Genomic DNA, 23,801 nt, shown 5'->3' with positions numbered 1-23,801 from the left:
GAAATTCTCTAGAGCGTTTCAACATGAAGCATTCTCCATTAACTTAGTCTCAAGAATATCACAAAAACATAAATATGACAGTTCTTTCTTGAAGATAGATTTTATCGCATATTCACTACAATGAAAAAGTAGACATTTTATTTCTCTACAAAGATTAGAATCTTTTGTTGTTCATCTTAAGCATGACCAATAGCTCATAAGGAACATTTTCTTAATTTATGCCAAGTATTTGCTGACTAGCATTCAGAGAAATGTTAGCTTGTAATTGAACAAAAAAATGCAGCCGACATTATTCCTTTCAGCTACAGTTTCTTTAAAAAATATTAAAAATAATTTTTGATAGAAAATCAGAGTTTTGGCTATTGTAATATTTTTATCGTGATGAGTTCATATTTTGCCGATATCAGATTTTGTTTTTAGTTAAGTTTTTAATAAAGGTGAGATGCAAAACATTTTTTTTTTATAATTTTGATTGTATGTGACTTTAGTAACATTTTTCTCATTTGAAAAGTTGAGAATTACATTTTAATCAGCAAAGCCTATATTTGGAAACACTCTCTCTTAATTTATTTTAACCAATCACAAAAGATGCATCGATGTAAAAAGTTCCCTCAACAAAAAAGCAATTACACACTGACAGAAATTTTTAGGAAAAAATGGTTAAATAAAAATTTACTTTACTGTTATTTTACCATATTCAAACAAAGCAATCAAATAACCATAACTAAAATGGTGCTCAAACTATTAATAGTGAGATTAACTGTCTTCACACACACACACACACACCCAATACGGTTAAACAACCAGAATTTCATTGCACTAACTAGGCCCACCTAATAAAGCCACTTAGTTCCTTGCGGATTGGTACATATAAGGCTAATCTATCAATCTCATGACAGACAGAACGGCTGTTCGAGTCCTAGCGTTGACATTTCCTCCTTTCCTTTTAACACATAAAGAGTGTCCTGTACTCCCCGATTTGAAACCCTGGACTGTAAGAATACCATACTTTCATTCACACATAGAGAGCATCACCATAAAGCTGCTAAACCATCTCAATTTCTTTTTTATAGTTTTGAAACCATGCTAGTTGTTAATGGTCAGAAAACCGTATAGTTTTTTATTCGTGGTCTTTAATGGTAAAAAAATGTTCTTTACCTTAATCATTACGGTTAATTGGATGGACAGACATCTACCGGTTATTTTACCATAATTTTAGAAAGAAAATTCTAACATTGTACCTAATATAATCAAATAGATATTTCACGCTATCATTTATCGCTTTGGTTTCTTTAAAAAGCACACTTACGAATTTTTACGCTTTTCAAAAAAGTTTTTTCCGAGAGGTAGATAAGTAATTTGATGTTTTGTTAAAGTTTAGCCAACATTTAAAACCACTTTTAAAGAGCTATCATGCCTAGTATAGATATGTTTAAATTATTTAAATGTGATGGTATTCGCAAAAACATTTTACATCGCAATTGTTTAAACAAGAATAAAATGTGATTATCGAAATTTTGCTATTACTTTAAACAAAAAAATAACATTTCCTGGAAAATCGTGGATAGCTAACTCCAAAAGAACTTGATAAAAAAAGATCAAGGAAACAAAAATGTAAATAAATAATATCAACCAAAATTATTTGTAAATTAAATATCTGTATTGTAGCTGACAAACTAAATATGACATAAAATTAAAGTCCTTAAAATTTACGATACCCTAGTAAAAATGTTGTTACCGCTTTTTCTTCTTCTTTTTTTTTTTTTTTTTTTTTTCCAGGCAAGGAAATTTTTTTCCCGAGAAATTTCTGAAGAGTTAGCAGGTATGGAAAATTAATAGTACATTGACTTCAGAAAAAGTATTAATATAATACTGATATGTTACGGTAAGAAAAACTTGTCCCCGCAAAATAAATGCTAATATTGAAACAAATTTCTACTTTTTGAGAAAAGGAAACTGTCTTTTCTAAAGGCAGTTAGGCACAAATGAGACAAACCCCTTTAACCCTTTCAGAACCAATAGAATTTTAAGAGAGACTCTTTGTTTCTATGTTTTTACTATAAAATTGATGAATGAGAGTCGTTCTAGTTTTGTGTTCCCCTCAATGAATTTGCCTTCCTCAAGTAAACATGGATTACCCCGAAGATGCCCAATGATCTCATTTATTATCCTCTTTACTTTGATACTCCAATTTCTTCTTTTTTTTCAATTCTAGCAAACATGCGATATCGTGTAGGCTTGAGGAAGTAGAGTCCATTCAGACTAAGGTGCCTGCAAACTCTGTCATACCTTCGAGCTACTATGGAATTTCCAAAGCTTTAGAAAATTACGTTTTTTTTCAGTGGTGAAATACAAATGTATTAATAATTTATATCGCAACAAGCAAGTAATTTAAACAGATGTATTAAGGCTTTGACGCAGAATTAAGCATATGAAGCATATTTTTCACACTTTTTTCATTAGTTTGTATTAATTTAGGATAAAATATTTAAGTCTGTTTCTCCTTAACGTCTTTTTAAAAGAATTACTTTTAAAAAAAAGGTGTCTGCATAAGTGGTTTCTCGCTAGGATTAATTTTTCAGAAATAAAGAAGGTTTGTCTATAATAATTTATTAATACTATAAATATTTATAATTGAATCTGAAATGAGGCATATTACTTTTGTTAAACTTAAAATGATAGCTAAAAGAAAGAAATACCCACTTAGTTTTAAGTGATACGTACTACCACTTTTTTCAGATAGTAGTTTTTCATATATAAACCGCTTTGTCAGGGCACTGATGCATTAAGCTTAAGTGATATTTAAGAGAAGAAAATACTCATTTAATATCGATGTCTATACTACCACTTCTTTTATGAAGTAATTTTTGGTATTGGTGGCCACTATAAACAGCTTGACAAGAAAACTTGCAGGTTCTTTCTACAAAAAATATAAAAACTGGTAATGCAAATATTTCATTCTTCTTTTTTTCTTCTTTTTTTCTTAGATAAGCAAAACATGACTGCCTACTCTGATATATTTTAAAATAAAGATTCTTATTTTAATTTTTAATCATCCATTTATGTTTTTTTGTTCAAGTGGTAGTTTACATAAGACAATACCCAGCTAATTTAAACTTTAATGAACTACCCCTCTTTTTTCTGTAATATAAAAAGTCCGACGCTAATAGATTAAAAAGGCTGGTTTCCTTTAAATAAAATTATAAAAAAAAGAGTAGTACAATTATTATATAGCCCTATCGAACACAGTATATATTCCTGATCCAATATTTTTATCTGGAATCACGTCATTGTATTTTTTTCACTAAACTTGCAGCTGTCCAAAAAAATATTCATTTAAATTATTGCCCTCAAAAATTTATCTCTTATAATAATTCACTAAGCTATTTAATATTTTAATATTTATTTGCAAATTTAAATCATATTTAGCTATGAAACAGCTGTAAAAAATTTGCTTAATAACCCGATAGTATTTTTAATTTTTTAAAGCAATAGTGATAATTTCTTTTTGATCTTTAGAAATATCCCTTCATAATTATGACTGCATTAATCTTTTACTTCACTAATATTTAATATTTTGATAATTATTTGGAAATTTAAATCATTTTTCAATCATCAAACAGCTGTACAATTTACTTAATAACCTAATAGCATTTTCAATTTCATATCACATTAGAACTTTATAAGTACGATGTTGATGAGAAGTGAACTTAAAAAAAAAAATTTTTAAAGCAAATGCGATAATTTCATTGATCTTTAGAAATATCCCTTCATAATTATTTCAATGTTCTACTATAGTAATTTGAGTGGATTTTGCTCAAGCTAATATGTTTCAAAAGAACTCAGCATAGTGTTGCTTAACCCTAATTCGTTGAATATTTATGAACCTACAGAATTCCCAACTCTGCTCCCCTCTTTAATACTCTTTTCTCATTTAATGGCCAATGTGAAATACAACTACGCTTAATGACGAATAGTTAATGAGCCAAGCAAATGAATTCGAACCGCATTTTTTTTGAATAATTTTCCCATTTACTGCTTTTTCAGTAGCAGCTAAATTAATATTGCCGATAATTACACCTCGCCAGAGATATTTCACGTTCTAAGTTACCATTTTTACTCTATTTTTGCATATAAATGAGCTACCAACGAGCGAACGTGGAACTTCTAAGAATAATTCGTATTCTAAAAAGGTTTCTAAAGATGCTTTCATACCGTTGTTGAGCAAAAACAACGTTAAAACACAAAAATAATTATCCCCGGTCTTTCTTTTTTTTTCTCCGGCGCACGCTTTTATAGAGAAAGTTTCCGGTGACTGCATTAATCTTTCAATAAATTGATTATATGTAAAACAAAAATAATTAATATGACTTAAAGGAAATACTGAAGGGTAATTTTGGCTTTCATTAATACGAGCTACTTTAAATTTTTGAACAAAAGACATAAATTAGATTACGTTTTTTTTTTCGTAAAATTATTTGAAGTTTTTTCTTTGGAAAAAACTTAAGGAGTTTCTCTAACTTCCAATTATGGCAACGGGATTCATAATGAAGAAAATATTGAATTAATTAAATTAACATCGTAGAAGTATATTCGTGTAAAAAATTATTTCGGCATTTCTTTTTTATTTAAAGGAGCTTTGTTTAAGAATTTCTCATCATTTATTTTAAATTAATCTGAGTTTTCATACTGTATATATATATATATATATATATATATATATATATATATATATATATATATATATATATATATATATATATATATATATATATATATATATATATATATATATATATATATATATTATATATATATATATATATTTGCCTAAACATTCGATGAAATTCTTTATTTTTGCACATCGCAAATTTTTTTTTTTACATTGTACTTCAAATTGTAAAACATCCTCGAAGGTAATTATTTAAAACTGATGTAGGAAGGATGCTGAGTATGTCTAAATTAAGACAAAAATAGCTAAAAGGTCAGTAAATGATTGGAAAAAATTTAAAAAGGAGGGAGATAAAAGCATGAGAAAAACTCGAAATATTCGCTTCATATGATTTTATGAAATGTGTTTTTTAAGTGAAATAAATTTAAGTTCATTGTTTATTATGCGAGGAATAAAGAAACACAATACCTATGGCCACAACAAACACATAATTTTACTTATAAGCTGATATTTAACTGCTCATTGCAAACTTAATACTCGTTAAAATTACTTAAACTTTAGTAAGCTGAAAAACATAGACATCAATAATATTGCGTTATAAACTATATCAATAAACATTACTATTTATATTTAATGACACAAATTTATGATTAAAGTTTTAAAAATTTCATACAACGTGACATAAAAATAACACATTAAAGTCATGAATGCATAAAGAAAATTGAAATTGAATTGTGAAAAAGATAAACAGTTCATTGTGCATACATGTCCTTCACTGACCTTCATAATTTACTGTACACAAATTATTTTTCGTCATAAAATTACTAAAGTAGTACTTTTAAAGTGGCTGACTTTTCGCCATGAAATAATATAAAAAAGTGACTCTATCAATAAAAATTGGTATATGGTGCAATGAGGTCACTTGTGCCTACATCCAATCGTTTTGGAGCATATCTTTTTTTTTCTAATATTTAATTCTTAAATGCATATATTTTAATAAATATTAATAAATATTTTTTTAGAATATGATGTAATGATCATTTAGAAGAAACCAAAGCAAATGAGTACTAAATTGCCAAAATTCAGTACTTAATATTTTGCATTAAATACCACTAAAAATAAAAAGTATTAAGTTAAAGTAGCACAAATCTATCTTGTATGTTGCTGGTTTCGAGAATGAGTTTTTGAGAAAATTTGAAACAGACTTCTCCCTCTTTAATAATTTGAGAAGCTTATAAAATTTTTATCATTATCGAGTAAGCTTATAACATTATTTTAATATTATGAATGAGTTTAAAGCGTAAAAGGTTCCAAAATTTATTTACATTATTGACCATCATCATCGTAACTAGCCAAAGAAAATTTATTTTAATCCAATTTCACTTAAAATGACACTAGTATTTAAATTGTTTATATTACCTTCAGATTTCTCTTTTTTTTTTTTTTTTTTTGTTGCAATGCGCATTTCTGACACTTTTTTCGGCGAAAAATAATATGATCTCCCTCACCCCCAATTAACAAATTATTTATTAAAATGCATTATAAATTAAAAGCATGATTGCCCTTATTTAAAGTGACTGCTTAATAATAGATAAATATTAAAAATATATTTCAATTGGCATTTTGAAAAATATATTTTTACGCAGTGGCATCATATTTTAGTGCTTAGTTTTAAACTAGAAAATACGATGCCTAATATCACTAAAAATGAATATTATTAAGAATATTTAGCAAAAAAAATTTTAAAAAATACATTTTATTGGTTAAAATTTATGGCTATTTTATTTTACATTCTTCGTGTAACAATATATTATATGACAAGCAACACGAGATAAGACAATTTTGTTTTAAAAAAAAAAGAAGATATTTGAAAAATCTGCGTTCAAAAAAGCTTGTATATTTTTATAAAATAATTTATAAGTTTAAATTACAGTAAAAATATACTAGACATGGAATTTATAAAGATCATCTAAATTGGCCCTCTCATTTTTTAAAGAAACTTTTAAAAAATAAAATAAAAACAGTATTGCTTCTTTTTAATTGCTTTACATACTTCTATACACGTGATTTTCCACAAACTATATATTTCACAATTCACCATATCAAAACCAACATATTAAACAGTTGAAAACACATTAAAAAGTCAATATACAATTTAAAGTATCATTATTGTGGCTATTCAATATTAAAACCTTTATCTATCATCTAAGAAACACTCCACAAAAACCATTTTCAGCGACTGAGCAAATATTCTATAGTATTTTTTGACTTAGTCATCAGACGCGATGATTATCAGTTATGGAAAAGCAAATGACAGTTCTATCCCACTAACACAATCTTGTACAAATAATCTATCCTGTGCTTTGCAGAAAGTAAACTGGTGATTTATTTCAATGCCCCCGACAGTATTAAATTAATGGGAGTAGACAAAGGTGAACAAATAGATTGGTAGCCTATATCATGTTTCATAAATATAAAGCTAGCCCATATATACATAGAAAGGCAGCAGATGGAGCAATATTTGGAATATAGATTAACTTTTCCTGCTTTCTATAATAAGTTCTTGTAAATTCCATAAATCGTTTGTAAACAATACTGGATGTTGTAAGCAGATCTTAATACTGAAAAGATTGTAAAAACTTTCGCATGAAAAGGTGTTTTTATTGCAGATTTTCTTTCTTTTTTTTTGTATTTTTATCGATTGCTATTCATATATGAAGTCTGAAAATTCTACCTGTTAGCTAAATATTTCTCGAGATAATCGCGTTATTCAATTCATATTTCCACAAAATGAAAATCCTATAGAATAAACTATTTCATTATAAATATTTATTAGAGAGAACCAAAACATTCCTAATATGATAAAAATCAGAACGTTTACAGACGTTTAGAGAATCTAAAAATTTAAAGGAGATGTAGAATTAGCTAACATTTCATGTTTTGAAAGTAAAAGTTTTTTTTTTTTTTCATTTTGAAAATAGTTAAGACTTAAAAATATCTTTTATTGAAGTTCTGAAGAAGAAATAGTCCAATTTTAAAGCAATGTTGAATTATTTTCTGGGTTGCTGCTATGGTCCAAAAAATGTATTTAGGAATCCGGTCCAAAAAAATATGTTTGCCTAACAAAATATATTTCCAAATTTAAGGAAATATATTTAAATAAGGAAGATACCAAGTTGAATTCGTCAAAATCAAATGAAGTCTATTAAAATTTCAGTGCTCTGAAATTTTAATTTTTTATTTTATTCCTACTAATAAAAGCAGTTTGGTAGAAAAATGAAAATTTTACGCCTGTTCCATATAATTGTTCAAAAATTTTTTTTTTTTAAAAATCAAATCTGTTTGTATACACTTTTATTACCCTGGCTGAGTAAGAAACGTAAATTTAAACAAATGTGTTTCAAAATTTAAAAAAATGTGAAACGGGTTAAATTTCGACCGCGAAGATTCGACTATAATTAAAAAAATATCTATAAACTATTTTACATTTTAACAATATCTCAACATTCAAAAACTTAATTTTTTCAACATTTCGCTTCAAAAATAAGATACTGGCTTCATATATAGTTAAAATAAGTTAATTTTTAAAAACCACCGTTGACACAGAATTTTTATTAAACATATTTTTCATTATTTCGTAAAATTTGGATCAAAATAAGTTAAAAATACTATATTCCGTATTTTAATAATTTATGGTTATGAAATACAGTATTGAAACGCAAGTGTCTTTTTCTTGGTTAAAGGTAAAGTCCTCCAAATACGGCTCACTTCCAAACAATAATTTTTCAAATTTGCTCCTATTTAACGTTATTCAGATCTAAGAGAAACAGTCATTAATTAGAAATTTCTTTAACTTGCAAAATCAATTATTGAATATGAAAGAAAAAAATGCTTGAAACTACTTTTTTTTGACATCTATATCTTAGTAAAAATGTAATTCCGATAATCTAGCACTTTTTCAGTAACTATTAGACTCCTTTTTTTTGTATTTAAAAAATACCAAAATATATTTTTACCTGTAAGTAGAGCAAAGTTTGCTTAAATTGGTAAAATTGGTTCGTGACAATTTTGAAGTTTTAAAAATACAACTGAAAATAATGTATCTGAATTCAGAAAGTTAACTTAATGAAAATAAATTTAAAAGCTTCTGATCATAACTTTTCTAAATTAGTTAAACATTAACTTTAGTTAAAAGCATTGGCAATAAATATTAATGTTTCTGAAGTTTGCAGAATATAAAGCTGACAAAAAAGTAAAATTATTTTAAAACATTAGAAACATTGGATGCATAGCACATTCAAATTTACTCATTACATTTTCACGTTAATTTGCAACTTTGGAATAACCCATGATATTGAGCATAAAGAAAATAATTTTTCGAAAAAAATTAAGACAACAGAAAACAACGCATCCAAAATAACTAATTAAATGTTAACGCTGATTAATAAAAAAGAAAACGTCCAACTATTCTGAAGTTTTCAAAAATACCACCAAAAGAAATGTATCTTCGCGCCATAAGTTGCTTAAAAAATTAGAAACATAGCATGCATATCATTTTTAATTAAAAAATTAATCCTTAGCGTTAACTAATCTTTAACAAATTAATCTTTAACGTCACCCGTGGCAATGGCAAAGTATACCAAAAAAAAAAAAAAAAAAAAAAAAAAGAGACAGTTGAGCGTAAAGTAGCTGCATTCTGCAAATTACTTCAAAATAATCTTATTTTTATTTTATAACCGTCGTTGAACAGCCGACCCAATTTTATGAGATTACGACTACCAATATTCAACTCCGTAGCCTTGTAATTTTGAACCCAATCCAGAAGACGAGGGAACTCCTTGATCGAGTACTGGGAGAAATCTACCCTTGTGGAGGACTTTTTGATTTGGCTAACCCGCATTTGCGTTACATGGAGAAGAAGACCAGGAGAACCTTCCATGGTTAGCCTGACGCCAAGGGGTCTCTAACCCATGATCCATCTACCGCTGAGGATATTTCGCGTCAGCACTGTGGTCGGTACAAGCCGGATGCGGAATTCGAATCGATTGGGATTCGAACCCAGTTCGCCGCATTGGGAGGCGAACGCTCTATTCCCTGGGCCTTTAAAATAATTAAAAACATTGAATGCATAGAATGTCTGAATGACCTCATTAAACTTCTACGTTAATTAGTAACTTCGAAATAACCCATGAGATAGAGCATAAATGAAGTAGTTTTAACAAAAGCAAATTTAAAAATAATGGATAACAGCATATCTAAAGTATCTAATTAAGCATTAGCGTAGATTAATAACATCGATTGTAAATTCTAATTATTCTGAAGTTTTCAGAAAATACCACCAAAAGTTATGTATCTTCATTCCAAGGGCTTCCTAAAAAAATTTATAATATTGATTGCATAGCACAACGAAATTAACTCATTAAACATTTCATGTTAATTAGTAACTTTGAAATAACAAATGGGATAACGCATAAAAAATAACTTTAATGTAAGCAAATTTAATATAATGGGTAACAGCGCACCAAAAATAACATATTAAACTACAGCGTCTAATTATTTTGAAGTTCTCAGAAAATACCACCGAAACAAAAGTATCTTTATTCCATTAGTTGCTCCAATTCAAAACATTCAATGTACAACATTTACAAATTAGCGAATTAACTTTAAACATTAATTAGTATCCTGGGAAACAACCAGTTGCAATGGCGAAGTTTTCAGACAATAGAGCAAAAAAAAAAATTTGGTAATGTAAATTAATAGCATAAATAGTAAAGTTTAACTATTCTGAAGTTTTTAGAAATCCAACCGAAAGAAATGTATCTTCATTCCATAAGCTGCATGAGAAAAATTTTAAAAATTGGATACTTAGCATTTTCAATTAGCGAATTAAGTTAATTAGCATCCTTGGCAATAACCCATGGCAATGGTAAAGTTTTTAGAAAGTAGAAAGTAAAGAAAATTATCTGCATTCAATATGTTAGTTGCAATTTAGAACAAATTATTAAAACAACGTATCCAAATAGAAACAATTTTGTTGAATGCATCCGGTTTTTAAAAAAGCTCCAAGATGAAAACTAGGGTTTCTTTTATAGAGATTTTGACATTTACAAGCTCTCACTTTGGTAATGATGCAGTCAAAAAGTGCCAGAGAAGTCATTCTAGAGAGAATAACAAACTACGTTTTCCTCTCAAAACTTGGCGAATTCCTGTAAGCTGTCAACTTGTTTATTCAGTATAATTTACAGCTTTTTTTTCCCCTTTTTTACTCCCTTTCCTCATATAAGCGGTAAGAAGGTGTTTATCTTTCCAACATCTGTTACAAACTTCTATCTACCCTCAACTTCTCTGCAGTATTATATCAATATTTGGGCATATAAGACAAGGAAGGCCTTGTATTTGGCAATTTTTGGATCAAGAACCAAATTGCAAGCAGTTCTCATATCAATACATATAGAGACATGAAAAACTATAACATTATCCAAGTAATATAAAAAGATACAAATAGAACAATTATAATGATTAAAGATTTTTATATGTAATTTATCCTTTGGGGGCAAGAACCAAATTGCAAGCAATTCTCATATCAATTCATGTATAGACAAGAAAGGCACTAATAGATCTTTAATTCAACAAAATTTACACGTTCTTATTTGCAATATAGCTGATAACTTTAAAATTATTTTTTTTCTAATGGTAATGAAAACGTAATTAAATTTGTTACACCACGCAAAAATATGTTTTCTTTCGAATACGCTTAAAGTCAATATTATTAATTGGTCTTCCATTTTATGTCATGGTAATGAAATAATTTTGATCCTAAATAATTAAAACTTAAATCAATGTTATTCTGATACTAAGATTTAAAAACATGTATATTTTTACTATGATTTATATATTTATTACGATTTGAAAACATGTATATTTTTATATTTCCATTATTTATTTAAAACTAGTTAGATTAACTTAAAAAAAAGTATTATAATATTTCAACAAAAAAATAGAACCATGGTGTGCCAAAAATAGAACCATGGTGTGAAATGTGTGCTCTTCACAAATGGCCTTGTTGCAGTTGCTGAATACGTCTTTTGTCATTCTGTGCTTCTTAGATGGACTGAAAGTTCTGAATTTTTAAGCTGCTTTAGTCTTGTATTCTGCTGCTTTTCAATATTCAAAGTATCTTCAATGTTTATTTTGATTTAACTAAACATTCGATTATTTGGTGACGATAACTGCAAATCTCAAAAAGTGACAAGTGTGCTCTTATCATTTTCGGATCATTCATTTTATAAGTTGAAAAGGTACTGTCAAAGCCACGGGAACATCTCAAATTCGCAAAACTGTCAGTGGTCGATAGTTTATTAAGACAAATGTTTAGTTATCTAAGGCTAAATTACATTTATAAAACAAGAATCTATGAAAAAGGTGTAAAGTTTGCTCTCACTGGATAAAAATATTTCTTAAAAAGCGTATGAGTTGGCAACTATAATTTCAAACATATATTAGGATATATTTAGAATTTTTTAGAATTACAAACATATATTTAGAATTTTTTTAGTTATTCCAGTACCATATAAAATATTAACCGATGTAAGCATAAAACTAATCCAAAAACTATTACAATCACGACTGATAAAAAAAGATCAACAGGATAAAATGGGATAAAACATGAAATATATTTCACTACTGATAAAATCAAACAAGAAGTGTCGCCACAGGAGTCAGGTGATAAAACTCACAAGTTCAGTTTTGGTGGACTAAACTTTCTCTTAGCCATCGGAATTAATTCCATTCATCCCTATTCGCTAGATAAATTTATTTATCATGGATTTATGAAATAAAGATTCTTTGAGGCCGCACCCTTTCAAAAGGATGACTAGTCACATTCTCGCTATGACCATGGTACAAGCAGCTCAAGAACGTTGTGACTCCGGTTTTATTTAGGCCATTCGCTCTTAAGCAAAAATTATGAGGCAATTACAAGAATAAAAAAGGGATTTCAAACTAGCTTTTTAATTGGAAACGGTATATTTCCTCTTCATTTTACATAACATCTTTTACAACTTTGTCAGTAGATTCGAATCTATCGTTTCAAAGCTTTTATTTCTCGGTACTTAATTTTAGATTTGCAATAAAAGTGATCCCCTTTTACCTTAGATTTGCCGTTTTTATAATTGCATCTTCCATGCCTTTCATGCTATTGAAAGTTTAAAATAAAGAGGCATTGAATGCTCAGGAAATGACTTAGGAAAAAATATTATTTCTTATTAATATTAAAAATACTTTTAGTTTTAGAACTGAAATAAAAGTTACTTATGGTCTTAGTTAAACTGAAATTTACCATTATTATAATTGCGTCTTCTAAGCCTTCTAATATATTAAAGGATTAAAATAATCTAAGGAAATACAGCATTAATTGTTGTGGAAATGACTTTTGAAAAATACTATTTCTTGTTAAAGTGAATGTAAGATTCAAAAGAAATAAACAAACTTTTAATTTTAGATTTGAAATAAAAGTAATTTAAGTTTTGCATCAGCCTTAAATTTACCATTATTATCACTTCATCTTCAATGCCTTTTATCATATTAAAAGATTGGAATAAAAAAGGCATTGAATGTTGAGGAAATAACTCTTTAAAAATAATATTTCTCCTGTATGTAAATTTCAAATGAAATAAGCAACTGTTAATTTTGGATATGAAATAAAAGAGTAAAAGAAAATTAGATTTAAAATAAAAGGGAAATTGACCTCCTTTTAAAATCAAATAGATTTGCTGAAATTTGTCACTTTCCCAATATTCCTGCTTTATAATACTCATAATCATGATGTTTCTTTTTTTTTATTATCATAACTTCTGTTTGATTTGAAGTAGTAACAAATCTCAACCTGTTTCAAAAAAAGAAAAACTTTCAGATATCTTATATATAAAGTTCAGATACTTCATCACTTATTTAAAAAAGGAAAGGATTTTTTAGTCAAACTTGACTTAAAAATGCAGTTGGATACCTTATTGTTCTTATATAGAGGTGGTCAGAATCTTTCGTACCAATTTCCTTTTAAAAAAATAATAAAATGGTAACGCATAAAATTTCATAATTTCGATTTGGCGTACAAAGAGAACTTACACGGTTTTAGAAAGAGTCCGTAGTTTTATTTTACACAAAAAATAAAAAACAGAAAAATTATTGTTTAGTTTAAATCAGCTTAGATATTCGGTTACCTTATTGTTTTCAAACAGAGGTGGACATATTCTTTCTTACCAATTTTATTGAATCAAAATTAAATTATAAAACGATAACAATGATAAATGATACAGCTATTAAACGTAAAATTTTATAATTTCTATTTGACGTAGAAACAAAACTTATACAGTTTTAGAAAGAGAAAAGTTCGCAGTTTTATTTCATATAAAAACAGAAAAATGATTTTTTAGTCAAAATTGGCTTAAAACCGGTAACTGTGCTCCGTCTTAAAACAGAGGTGGTCAAAATCATTTTTACCAATTTCACTAAATCAAAAAGAAAAAGCACAAAATTCAATACCTCCTTAAAGGTGAGAGAATTTAGCGTGTATGGGCTTTTTAAATTATGAATGTGGGTAGTCAGAAGTTTTCTTACCAATATTTTAATTTATATCGAAACATCCTGCTATATAATGATTGATTTGTATTTAACTCCTACGGAACTTCAGTCATTATGGTAAACCTTAACATATATTACTCCGTTTCCGTAGGAAGCTAAACACTGAAACGCCTGGCGTTAAGTTCTCACTCATTATGTAAGGCCTGATTTAAAAGTAGGCACACCTCTAGCACCCACAGCTTTTTTTTTTCTTTTTGAGAATGACCTCTTAAAGTTTTTTCAAGTCTTCCATTAAAAAATAAATAAAAAAAGGCCGAGAGATAACATGAAAGGCGTTCTTCATCATAAGCATTCGGAGAAAAGGAAAAAAAAAAAAGAAATTTGGCACTATCACAAATAATAGTTGAGTATTAATATAGAACTACATCTCCTCACTAAGAATCATTAAGGCCACCCAAAACTTAGATAGTCATGGCAACTCTGACAAATAAAAGTAGCAATAATGAAACATTTTAAGAAGGTGACACTGTTAAAAACAGCGGTTGAGTATTAATATAGTCCTTCATTTTCTCACTTTACGTTCTTTTTACTTTACGTTCTTTCTACTAAAGATAAAGATAGAAGCATCAATGTATGTTTGAAGGTAGGAAAAGGGATAAAAAGGTGACACATTTTCAAGTACCTATTTGCTGCGGAGATAGAAACTACTCGTAACATTTTAGTAACTGCATAATGCATATATCTAACAGTTTCTTTTTCTATATTTACAATAAAAGTACCACAAGTGCCACTCAACAATCATTTTGATTATTTATATATAAATGATTTCTGATTTCAGATGATGATTTTTTTTATACATTTACGGACGTTTCTTGCCCTTAAAATGTACTATTTGTTGCGACGAGACTACTTGTAACATTTTAGTAACTCCATAATGAATATATCGAATAGTTTCTATTTCTTTTTTATGCTTACAATAAAAGTACTAAAAATGTCGCTCAACAATCCCGTTGATATATAAATACTTTCTGATTCATGATGATGATTTTTTATGCATAAACTCAGTTATGGACATTTTTGCCTTTAAATGTCTATGTCGATTAGTTGCGAAGATAGAGACTACTCTTATCATATTAGTAACTCCAAAATGCATTTATTTAACAGTTTTTTTTATATATATATTTACAGTAAAAGTTCCACAAGTGCTACTCAACAATCAAGAGTATTATTTATATATAAGTACTTTCTGACTTCAGATGATGACTTTTTTATAAATTGACTTATTTACGGATATTTTTGTCATTAAAATGTATGTTTTTGTATTTAAATCAATGCCAGTTTCTTTTAACATTAAATAATGATGATTCCACGGGTTTCGCATTCATTTAATAACTAGAGTAGAAAACTTGCTGCAAAGTATAGGATATTCATACTATCTGTGACTACGTATAAAATATTATATCGAAAATCGGAGAGAGTTACATGACAAATGTAGGATTGGTTAATAAAACTAACTGTTTTTATTTGTATATTTTCATAACTAAAGAGACATACGCAAAATACTTTTCCCATGTAAATATTCTATGCTATAAAATATTTAATACAAAAACTATCGTGATTGGTATATATATATATATATATATATATATATATATATATATATATATATATATATATATATATATATATATATATATATATATATATATATATATATATATATAAATATATATATATATATATATATATATATAAATATATATATATATATATATATATATATATATATATATATATATATATATATATATATATATATATATATATATATATATATTTCATTCTATTTATATTACAACAGTTAACCCTTAATTGGAATAAGTTTTATTTAGTAAGGATAAAATTGATCGAGTCAATTGGGGCAAATATAAAACACCAATGGTAGCCTTTTTTTACTCCTTCTGGTAAAAACTCATTGCAATGATAGCGACATAACTATTGAATTTAAAATTGTAAGCAGGGACTATTTCAATTATGCGAACACAGTAAAATTTTTAAAAAAATATGTTCCGAATTTCGCATATTCATTTAAATAATTTATATGTAATGGCGGTCAAAATCATTCTTAATCAGCATTGTAAAACAAAGATAAAGAAAAATATTACGGCATCAATTTCGGTACCACTTTTAAAATAAAAAATTATACTTCTCTGTCAAATCAAGAAATTACGCAGCTATAGAAATATTTTTATCGAATAATTAAGTCGATAGCAAAATTCAGATCAAATAAAGTGTTTTTCGCTTTCAAAAAAAAAAAAAAAAACGGGAAAAAATTTGAATCGTATCATTGCAGTGATTAAGAGCATAAAAAATCTAACCTATAAACGGAAAAAAATATATACAAATTTAGGCGGTAGCGGAATCTAAAAATTTTCCATTTGCTTTAGTGAACAGTTTAGTGCCGGGACCCATGTTTATGTCAATGTACTACTTAGAAAAGATGAACAACAAAAAGATAAACATTTTTTTAGTGTTTATTGTTAATCTTAAATAACTGATTTTTTATTATCATGCAAATTGGTAGCAAAATTGAGAAAAACTGATTCGTTTTTTGTCATTCGTATCTACTAAAAAGATTCAATTTATAAGTATATATAAAAAGAAAAACCGTCGGAATATTTTTTTAGTAGGAATAGTTTTTTAGTTTTGAAATATAGTAGCATCTAAATATCAAAATTTTCCAGTAGTCTTGAGGAAATATTGCTACTACTGTGTGATTTTTTTTCCAGATCGTTGCAACCCTGTATAAGTAAAACAATCGTAACAACAAAATTTTTAATATATGTTTAATAATGTTAACAAATATTTTGATTCTGAATTCAAGGAACTGTTATGTTTTTAAGCCGAATTGGAAGAAAAATAATATTCAATTACTAGTGGATTGTTACTACGATCTGGAACGTTTTCATTGATGGTAAAATTAAGAATGATATGTATGTTTTAAGTTACTCAAATCTGCAAAAAATTATAAATAAATAAAATAATAAGGAAACTATGTATATGAGTACAAAAAACTTGGAAAATGTTTTTCTTATGCTCAAACGATTGCTAAATTTAAACATTTTGAAACAACCTTGTGAAAACTTAGCTGCAACTTAGTTATTTTTTTTCCAGGTCGTAGCAAGTTTAACATAATATAATTACAAAACATATCCATTTAATTTGCCAAAAAAGTGGTTTTCACATCATTACAAAACGGGCGTCCAGCAGGTCAAAGTGTGATCCACAAAAGTATTTCTAACCTCCCCTCTAAAAAGATAGAAATATCTCCTATTTCGGTTCATGCAGAACGATCATAAATGAAAAATCACCAGTATTTCAGTCGACACTATATTTAGTAAAAGCATGATGATATTTTTAACATTTTACAGACAGGCATATCTATAAGAGTTGAAATAACGCGAAAGGTAAGAATAACAAAAATGTGAGCGATATTCAATTTGGGTAAGTATATTGGTATGTTTGAATTCAGTGTAACTAAGGAGACAATGAGAAAGCTGATGTGCAAATTGATAGCTGTTACTTTTTATTTTCTGCAGAAAACAGGTAATAATTCATGAAACAATATGCAGTTTATGTCAGTTATTTCCTTTAGGAGAAAAGAGGAAGACAAAATGCTGAATGAGTTAAGGAAGGGAGAAAGCATGAATCAATTTCTATGAAAACATGAACAATGAAAATTGTTTCCCTCCCCTGCAAATTAATGTTAAAAAGATTCTTTTTTTCAGATGAAAAGGTGTTTTTGTAAATGACAGATTACGATGCTAAATTGGCAGTATGTCTTGTTTCTTCTCTTTATTGGGTACGAAACATACTTTGCAAAACCATTTGCAAAACGGTTTAGATAAAATATCTGAATTCCTTTTATATCATATTTATGATAAAAGAGAACGTGTATCTGAAAAATATACGTTGTTTTTATGAAAGTTAAAGAAAAACACAGCAATAAATTCACTTTTTTGAAGAATCAATATTTTTTTGTTGCGAAAGCAAATAGATTTAATTTCTGAAATATAAGCTATCAAGTAACAATTTAAGATTTTAAAAAATTACAAAGACAATATCTGCAATTAATTCAATTTTCAATCAAATCCTTTCAATTATCGATGAATAGTGTCAGAAATTAAACAAAAAATGTTGCTTTATTTAACATACGATTATCAATATTTTTTAAAATTTGAGGGTCCATAAAAGTGACTTGGTTTTATTATTTAAATATAACTCCATAATAAACCATGAAAATGCTTTTTTGTGAAAGTTTAAAAAATAAGAAGAAAGTCAATTCTTTGCACGGGTGATTTGTTTTTATAGCAAATGATTAGAATAAAAAAATTTTTATCAAAATCATAAGGAAAAATTCTGAACTTGAAAATGACTGATAGAACAAGGTTTGATTTTTTTTTATTCAAAATAATATATAAGTAAATCGAAGTGTTTCCGATATCAAAAACTTTATAAAGATGGATGAATTTTATTTTTTGAATAATCGACTTGTGTTCTGCTAAGTGAAGAAAAATGTTCTTATATAAAGATAATACGGAATACTTCCAAATTAGGAAACGACCTTATTAATGACCACTACAAATGATCCCATTTTCAAGAAAAAAAATTTTATGATTAAAAATAATTTTCATCGTCAACATCATCGTTTTCATTTTTCATTCAGCATGTCATTTTTACAAATTTCTCTTGTAAAAATGACAAATACTTAGTATTAAGTTGCCAAAAATTAGCAACTGACCAAAAGCTGGTTATTTGCCTGCCTATATTTAGAAGGCTACGTTAAAAAATAAACCATACTTATAAACAATAGTTTTGTAGTGGCATACTTTTTCTTAACTCAGAATAGAAACAAAAATTCTCTCAAATCCACTTTTGGAGGCCTTGGAGAAATATGTTTTCCTAATTTTTTTATATCTATATTACTGAACGGTTACATATCTTTCATTTTGTTTCATGGATAAAAAGAAAAATACAAATTCTTCTATTGAAAAATTCGACGTTTAAACCAAAGGGAACAAAAAGCTGGGTTTGACTTTTTTATAGGAGCTAAAAGTAATGATCAAAATTTTTTTGATTTGATGTCAATTCTTTGTCAAACAGCTCTCAAGTTTGGAGTAAGCTTAAAACCAGCGGTTTTCAACCCATAAGAATTGAGAATTTACCATCATCATAAAGTTGAAATAGAGTTAAAATATGGTAGTTTAGAATCTTATTGAATCACCATAAATATATTACTATGTAGTATAACAGATGGCACTTCATTTTATAAAATTTAAAACTAAGCAAAACAGAAATCTTCATTCTAATGCTGCCAGTTAATATTAATAGTGTACTTTTTAGAATTGCAGTGCATTGAATTAAGCAATCCCCAGATATCTGCAAATTTCAAGATACTCTGAGCAAAAAATTTATTTAGAAAAACTGCATTGTTGGAAATTTATTAGAAAAAAGGTTAAATAACAATTTATTTAATTGTTATTTTGCCAAGTTCAAACAAAACAGTCAAATAACCATAAAAAAGATGGTATTCAACCGTAGAAACCGTAGAAAAACCGTTTATCAATTGCTTTCACCTAATACGGTTAATTAACAAAAATTTTATCGCCCAACTAGGTCTACCAAATAAAGCGACTTATAGTTCCTTGCAGTTGGGTACATATTACAGCCGAGAGGGTTTCCTCCATTCCCTTCAACAAATGAAGAGTTCCCAGTGTCTTGTGGTCCCTAATTTGTGACCCTCGATTATTAGAATACTATACTTTCATTCATGCATAGGTGGCAGCAACAAAAACCAGCTTAACACAAGAAAGTTTAGCATTTCCCATCTCTTAAGGGGAAGCAACCTGATAAACTAATTAAACCACATTCCAAGTTTCATGCGATAAAACACAAACCTACCACAACCTGACAATATCCATTACCTAACGAAAAGTTTAGCTACACTATCCAGTAAAATTTGCTTTTTGCTGTTTTGAAACCATTCTAGTCGTAAATGTTTTTAAAAAACGTATAGTTTTGTAGTCATTTTTTTTTTTAACCATGCTAGTTGAAAACGGTGTCAAAACCGTAAAGGTAAGAAATGTTCTTTACCGTAAACTTTATGGTTAATTGGATGGACAGACTGCCGTAATTTTCGAATGAAAATTCTAGCATTGTGATAGGTTGCCTCTTTGTTACAAAGAACAGTCGTGGATAATATTTTTTTTGTTTTTCATATTCCAATATCACTGTAAATGATGCCTAATTAACAACAGTATTTCAGCTGTCATCATAAGAAATAAACAATAACTTAAAGCAAATGTTGCGAAAACAATGATGTTTTCAGAAGATAACTTGAAACAATCAAATGTAGTCAATCGAATTTGGGTTCATCAATGTTGCCAATCGAAATCCAATGAGTATTTTTAAGTTATGGGGTGTTTGTTTCGCTGAATGCATACAAGTTCTTCAACCCTTATCAACAATTTATCCATTCAATTTCAATGCTGACTCAACTATACGGAAGGTTGATTTTCAATCCTTCTGGCTCCAAAAGTCTGGCCCGATATCATTCTGCTCTACTGATTTAAAAGGAAACTATTTACTCAATTATTGATTTTTTTTCCGTAGTTTTACTTTTTTTATCTTTAAAGAAGTTATCCTGACAGATTTAATACAATAATGTGTTCCGGGGAAAATAATTTTTACTGGAATATGTTTACGATTATTGAATTTTAAAATGCAGAAATTCCAAAATCCTAACAATGAGAATAAAGAATTTCAGCATCTTGGTTCTTTAAACTATGTGGGTTTTGCATAGTCTCATCAATTTAAGATTCACTTTTTTTTTCATTGAATTAACGTATATGCAAACTCTCAATAATTTGTCCTTCCACAATTTTTTTTTCCACAAATACGTCAATAAAAATAAGAAACTTGAAATTTTTAGTAGTTTTCAAAGTTAGTAATTTTCTATTAATACTAGACCAAACAATAAAACAAGAGCAAACAGTAAAAATTTATAAGTATTTTAAATTAGTAAATATATATGTGTGCCTAAGTTTCGGTTGTTTTTAATAGAATATTTCAAACTACACCAACTTATTAAAGTAAAGCAATATTAATTTATTAGAAAAATTAAAAATTCGAAATATTTATGTACAAGTAAATACATTGTAATTCTAAAACATATTTATGTTTGAGTAAATTTAATTTTAAGTAAATTTTTTTTATTAATGTATTACGATATAGTAGACATGTATTAAGTTTTAGCTTATTTGTTATTAAATTGTTCTTATATTCATTCCTCAATGACTCGACAGCGAGATTTATACCTATTTTATCCAATCACCCCTTTAATTTAAATCAGGTTTAAGACACTAAATAACCCTGAACATTTTAAAATTTAAAAAAAAATTTAACGTTTTGAGTATAATGGCATAAAATACTTATATAAAAAAAGAAAAATAGCATTTGCACACTAAATTACATAATTCATGAAAAAAATGATAACTTTATTCCTATGATTTATAACAAGGACAATTATGGAATCAAAAATTTTAGCTTTAAATTTTTCACAAATCCTATAGAAAATATTTTTATTTTTAAATATAACTAGAAAAGCGCAAACATATATCACAAAATAATAATGTCCTTGAAACCATTGTAGCAAGAAATCATACTGATTTTATACTTACTAAACCGACCAGTTTTTGAGAAATAATGCATTGGAAATTCCTCATATTGTATATCATGCTGTATGCTTGAATATTCTTTACATTATATCTGCACCATTCAAGGAAAACTAATTCCAAACAACATGACACCTATACTCTACTTTTTATGAAAGTGACGTCAGCATCACTTCATATAAATCATGAATTTATTTTCATGCTCATATGAGACATTCTTGTCTAACTTTAATACTAATACAACTTATGTTTAATATTCTAATGAAGCTGAGGGAACCATAAATAGGAAGAACAATGCAATCATTTGATTTTTAAGTCTTTTATCTTGAAATGAGCAACTATCCAAATAAAGTCTTCATTTATAAACATAATATGATCGCAAAGTGTTAAAATCAAAGCATCAGGAATTTCATAGGCGATGAAAATATCAATTTTAAAAAATTATATAAACAACTTTTTTTTTAATCCTCATAATTACAGTTTTTCTTCTTTATATATATATATATATATATATATATATATATATATATATATATATATATATATATATATATATATATATATATATATATATATATATATATATATATATATATATATATATATATATATATATATATATATATATATATATATATATATATATATATATATATATATATATTTACTTATTGTGTTCTATTTCATTTGTTGTATTTCTTGTAAAAAAAAATTTTGAGTGCTCCTCACACTATTGTATTAATATATTTTGCTTTGGCCATATTGATACAATATCAGAAAGCACTCTTTTTTGCGGATATAATCGTGTGGGCTGATAAAAGGATTATATCTTTTATTTTCCGGATTTTTTTGAAAAATTTTATCCTTTTTTTTTCCCCAGTTGTTTGTTATTCTTTATTATTATTTTTCTCCCCCCCCCCCTTTTTCCCATATGTCTGTAATTTTCCTTTGTTTCATCTTCATTCTGAACTATATATATATATATATATATATATATATATATATATATATATATATATATATATATATATATGTTTCAAGTATTTATAAAAAGATGAAAAATATAAAAACAACTTAATATCGTTTTATCGTAGATCTAATATTGATTATGATGTATCAAACTATGGTTTATATCATTTTATTTATTTAATCTGAATTTATAAGCAATTGTAGTTACAAAAATATACCTAGACAGCTTTGCGTTTAATGTTAGATGTATTCAACTAAATAGACATAGAATTGTTTCTTGTTGCAGTCATTACTTGCTCAAATTTACTACAAATTGGTAACTTAAACTTTCGCTCGTAAAGGACTCAAAGTATTCACAAGCTACGAATCTGTATTAAAAAGTATTTGTTCATATTGCACGATATTTATTCAAAAAAGCATATAATAGGAAAAACAATATTCTATACATATTTAAAATTATGATAATATTGGAACCTACTTCTTAAAGATCTGTAGCCAGCATGAAGTGAGTGTTCTGTCCATCCTGCATAAAATTTTAATTTAGTAAGGCTTGAGATATCTGTAAAATGTGATAGAATCCAAAACAAAGAAAGCAATTTTATGGAAAGATAGACATAAAAAAGCAAGAGGTAAAGCGCCTTTACATCAATAAAGTATGTCAAAGATGTGAATGACGCTAAGACACATGCAATGGAAATCAGAGTTCATTTAATAGTGAAATAGTTTGAAATTGAGAGTTAGAAATCAGGAGAAAAGTATTCATAAACATGCTGATGAAAGTTCATTTTAAACCCTCATACATTTGAGAAAATTTAAGAATGTCCATGCATTACTTTTAAAAGGATTCT

The 23,801-nt window shown here is 27.2% G+C and overlaps 1 protein-coding gene across 1 annotated transcript in view; it reads right to left on the bottom strand.

Annotated features, from left to right (window-relative positions):
- The window catches only part of LOC107457037 (homeobox protein abdominal-A-like), an 80,087-nt gene that overhangs the window by 50,697 nt on the left and 5,589 nt on the right, over positions 1-23,801 (bottom strand). The window contains exon 2 of the mRNA XM_016075074.4: positions 23,432-23,476. Within this exon, the coding sequence (XP_015930560.1) occupies positions 23,432-23,476 (45 nt within the window). The remainder of the gene's footprint in view (positions 1-23,431; positions 23,477-23,801) is intronic.

The sequence above is a fragment of the Parasteatoda tepidariorum genome, chromosome 12 (assembly GCF_982258835.1).
Source record: "Parasteatoda tepidariorum strain Cologne lab strain chromosome 12, Ptep-v5.0, whole genome shotgun sequence".
Taxonomy (NCBI): Eukaryota; Metazoa; Arthropoda; class Arachnida; order Araneae; family Theridiidae; genus Parasteatoda; species Parasteatoda tepidariorum.
Note: the sequence above shows the minus strand (reverse complement) of the source record. Positions and strands in the feature narration are given on the sequence as shown.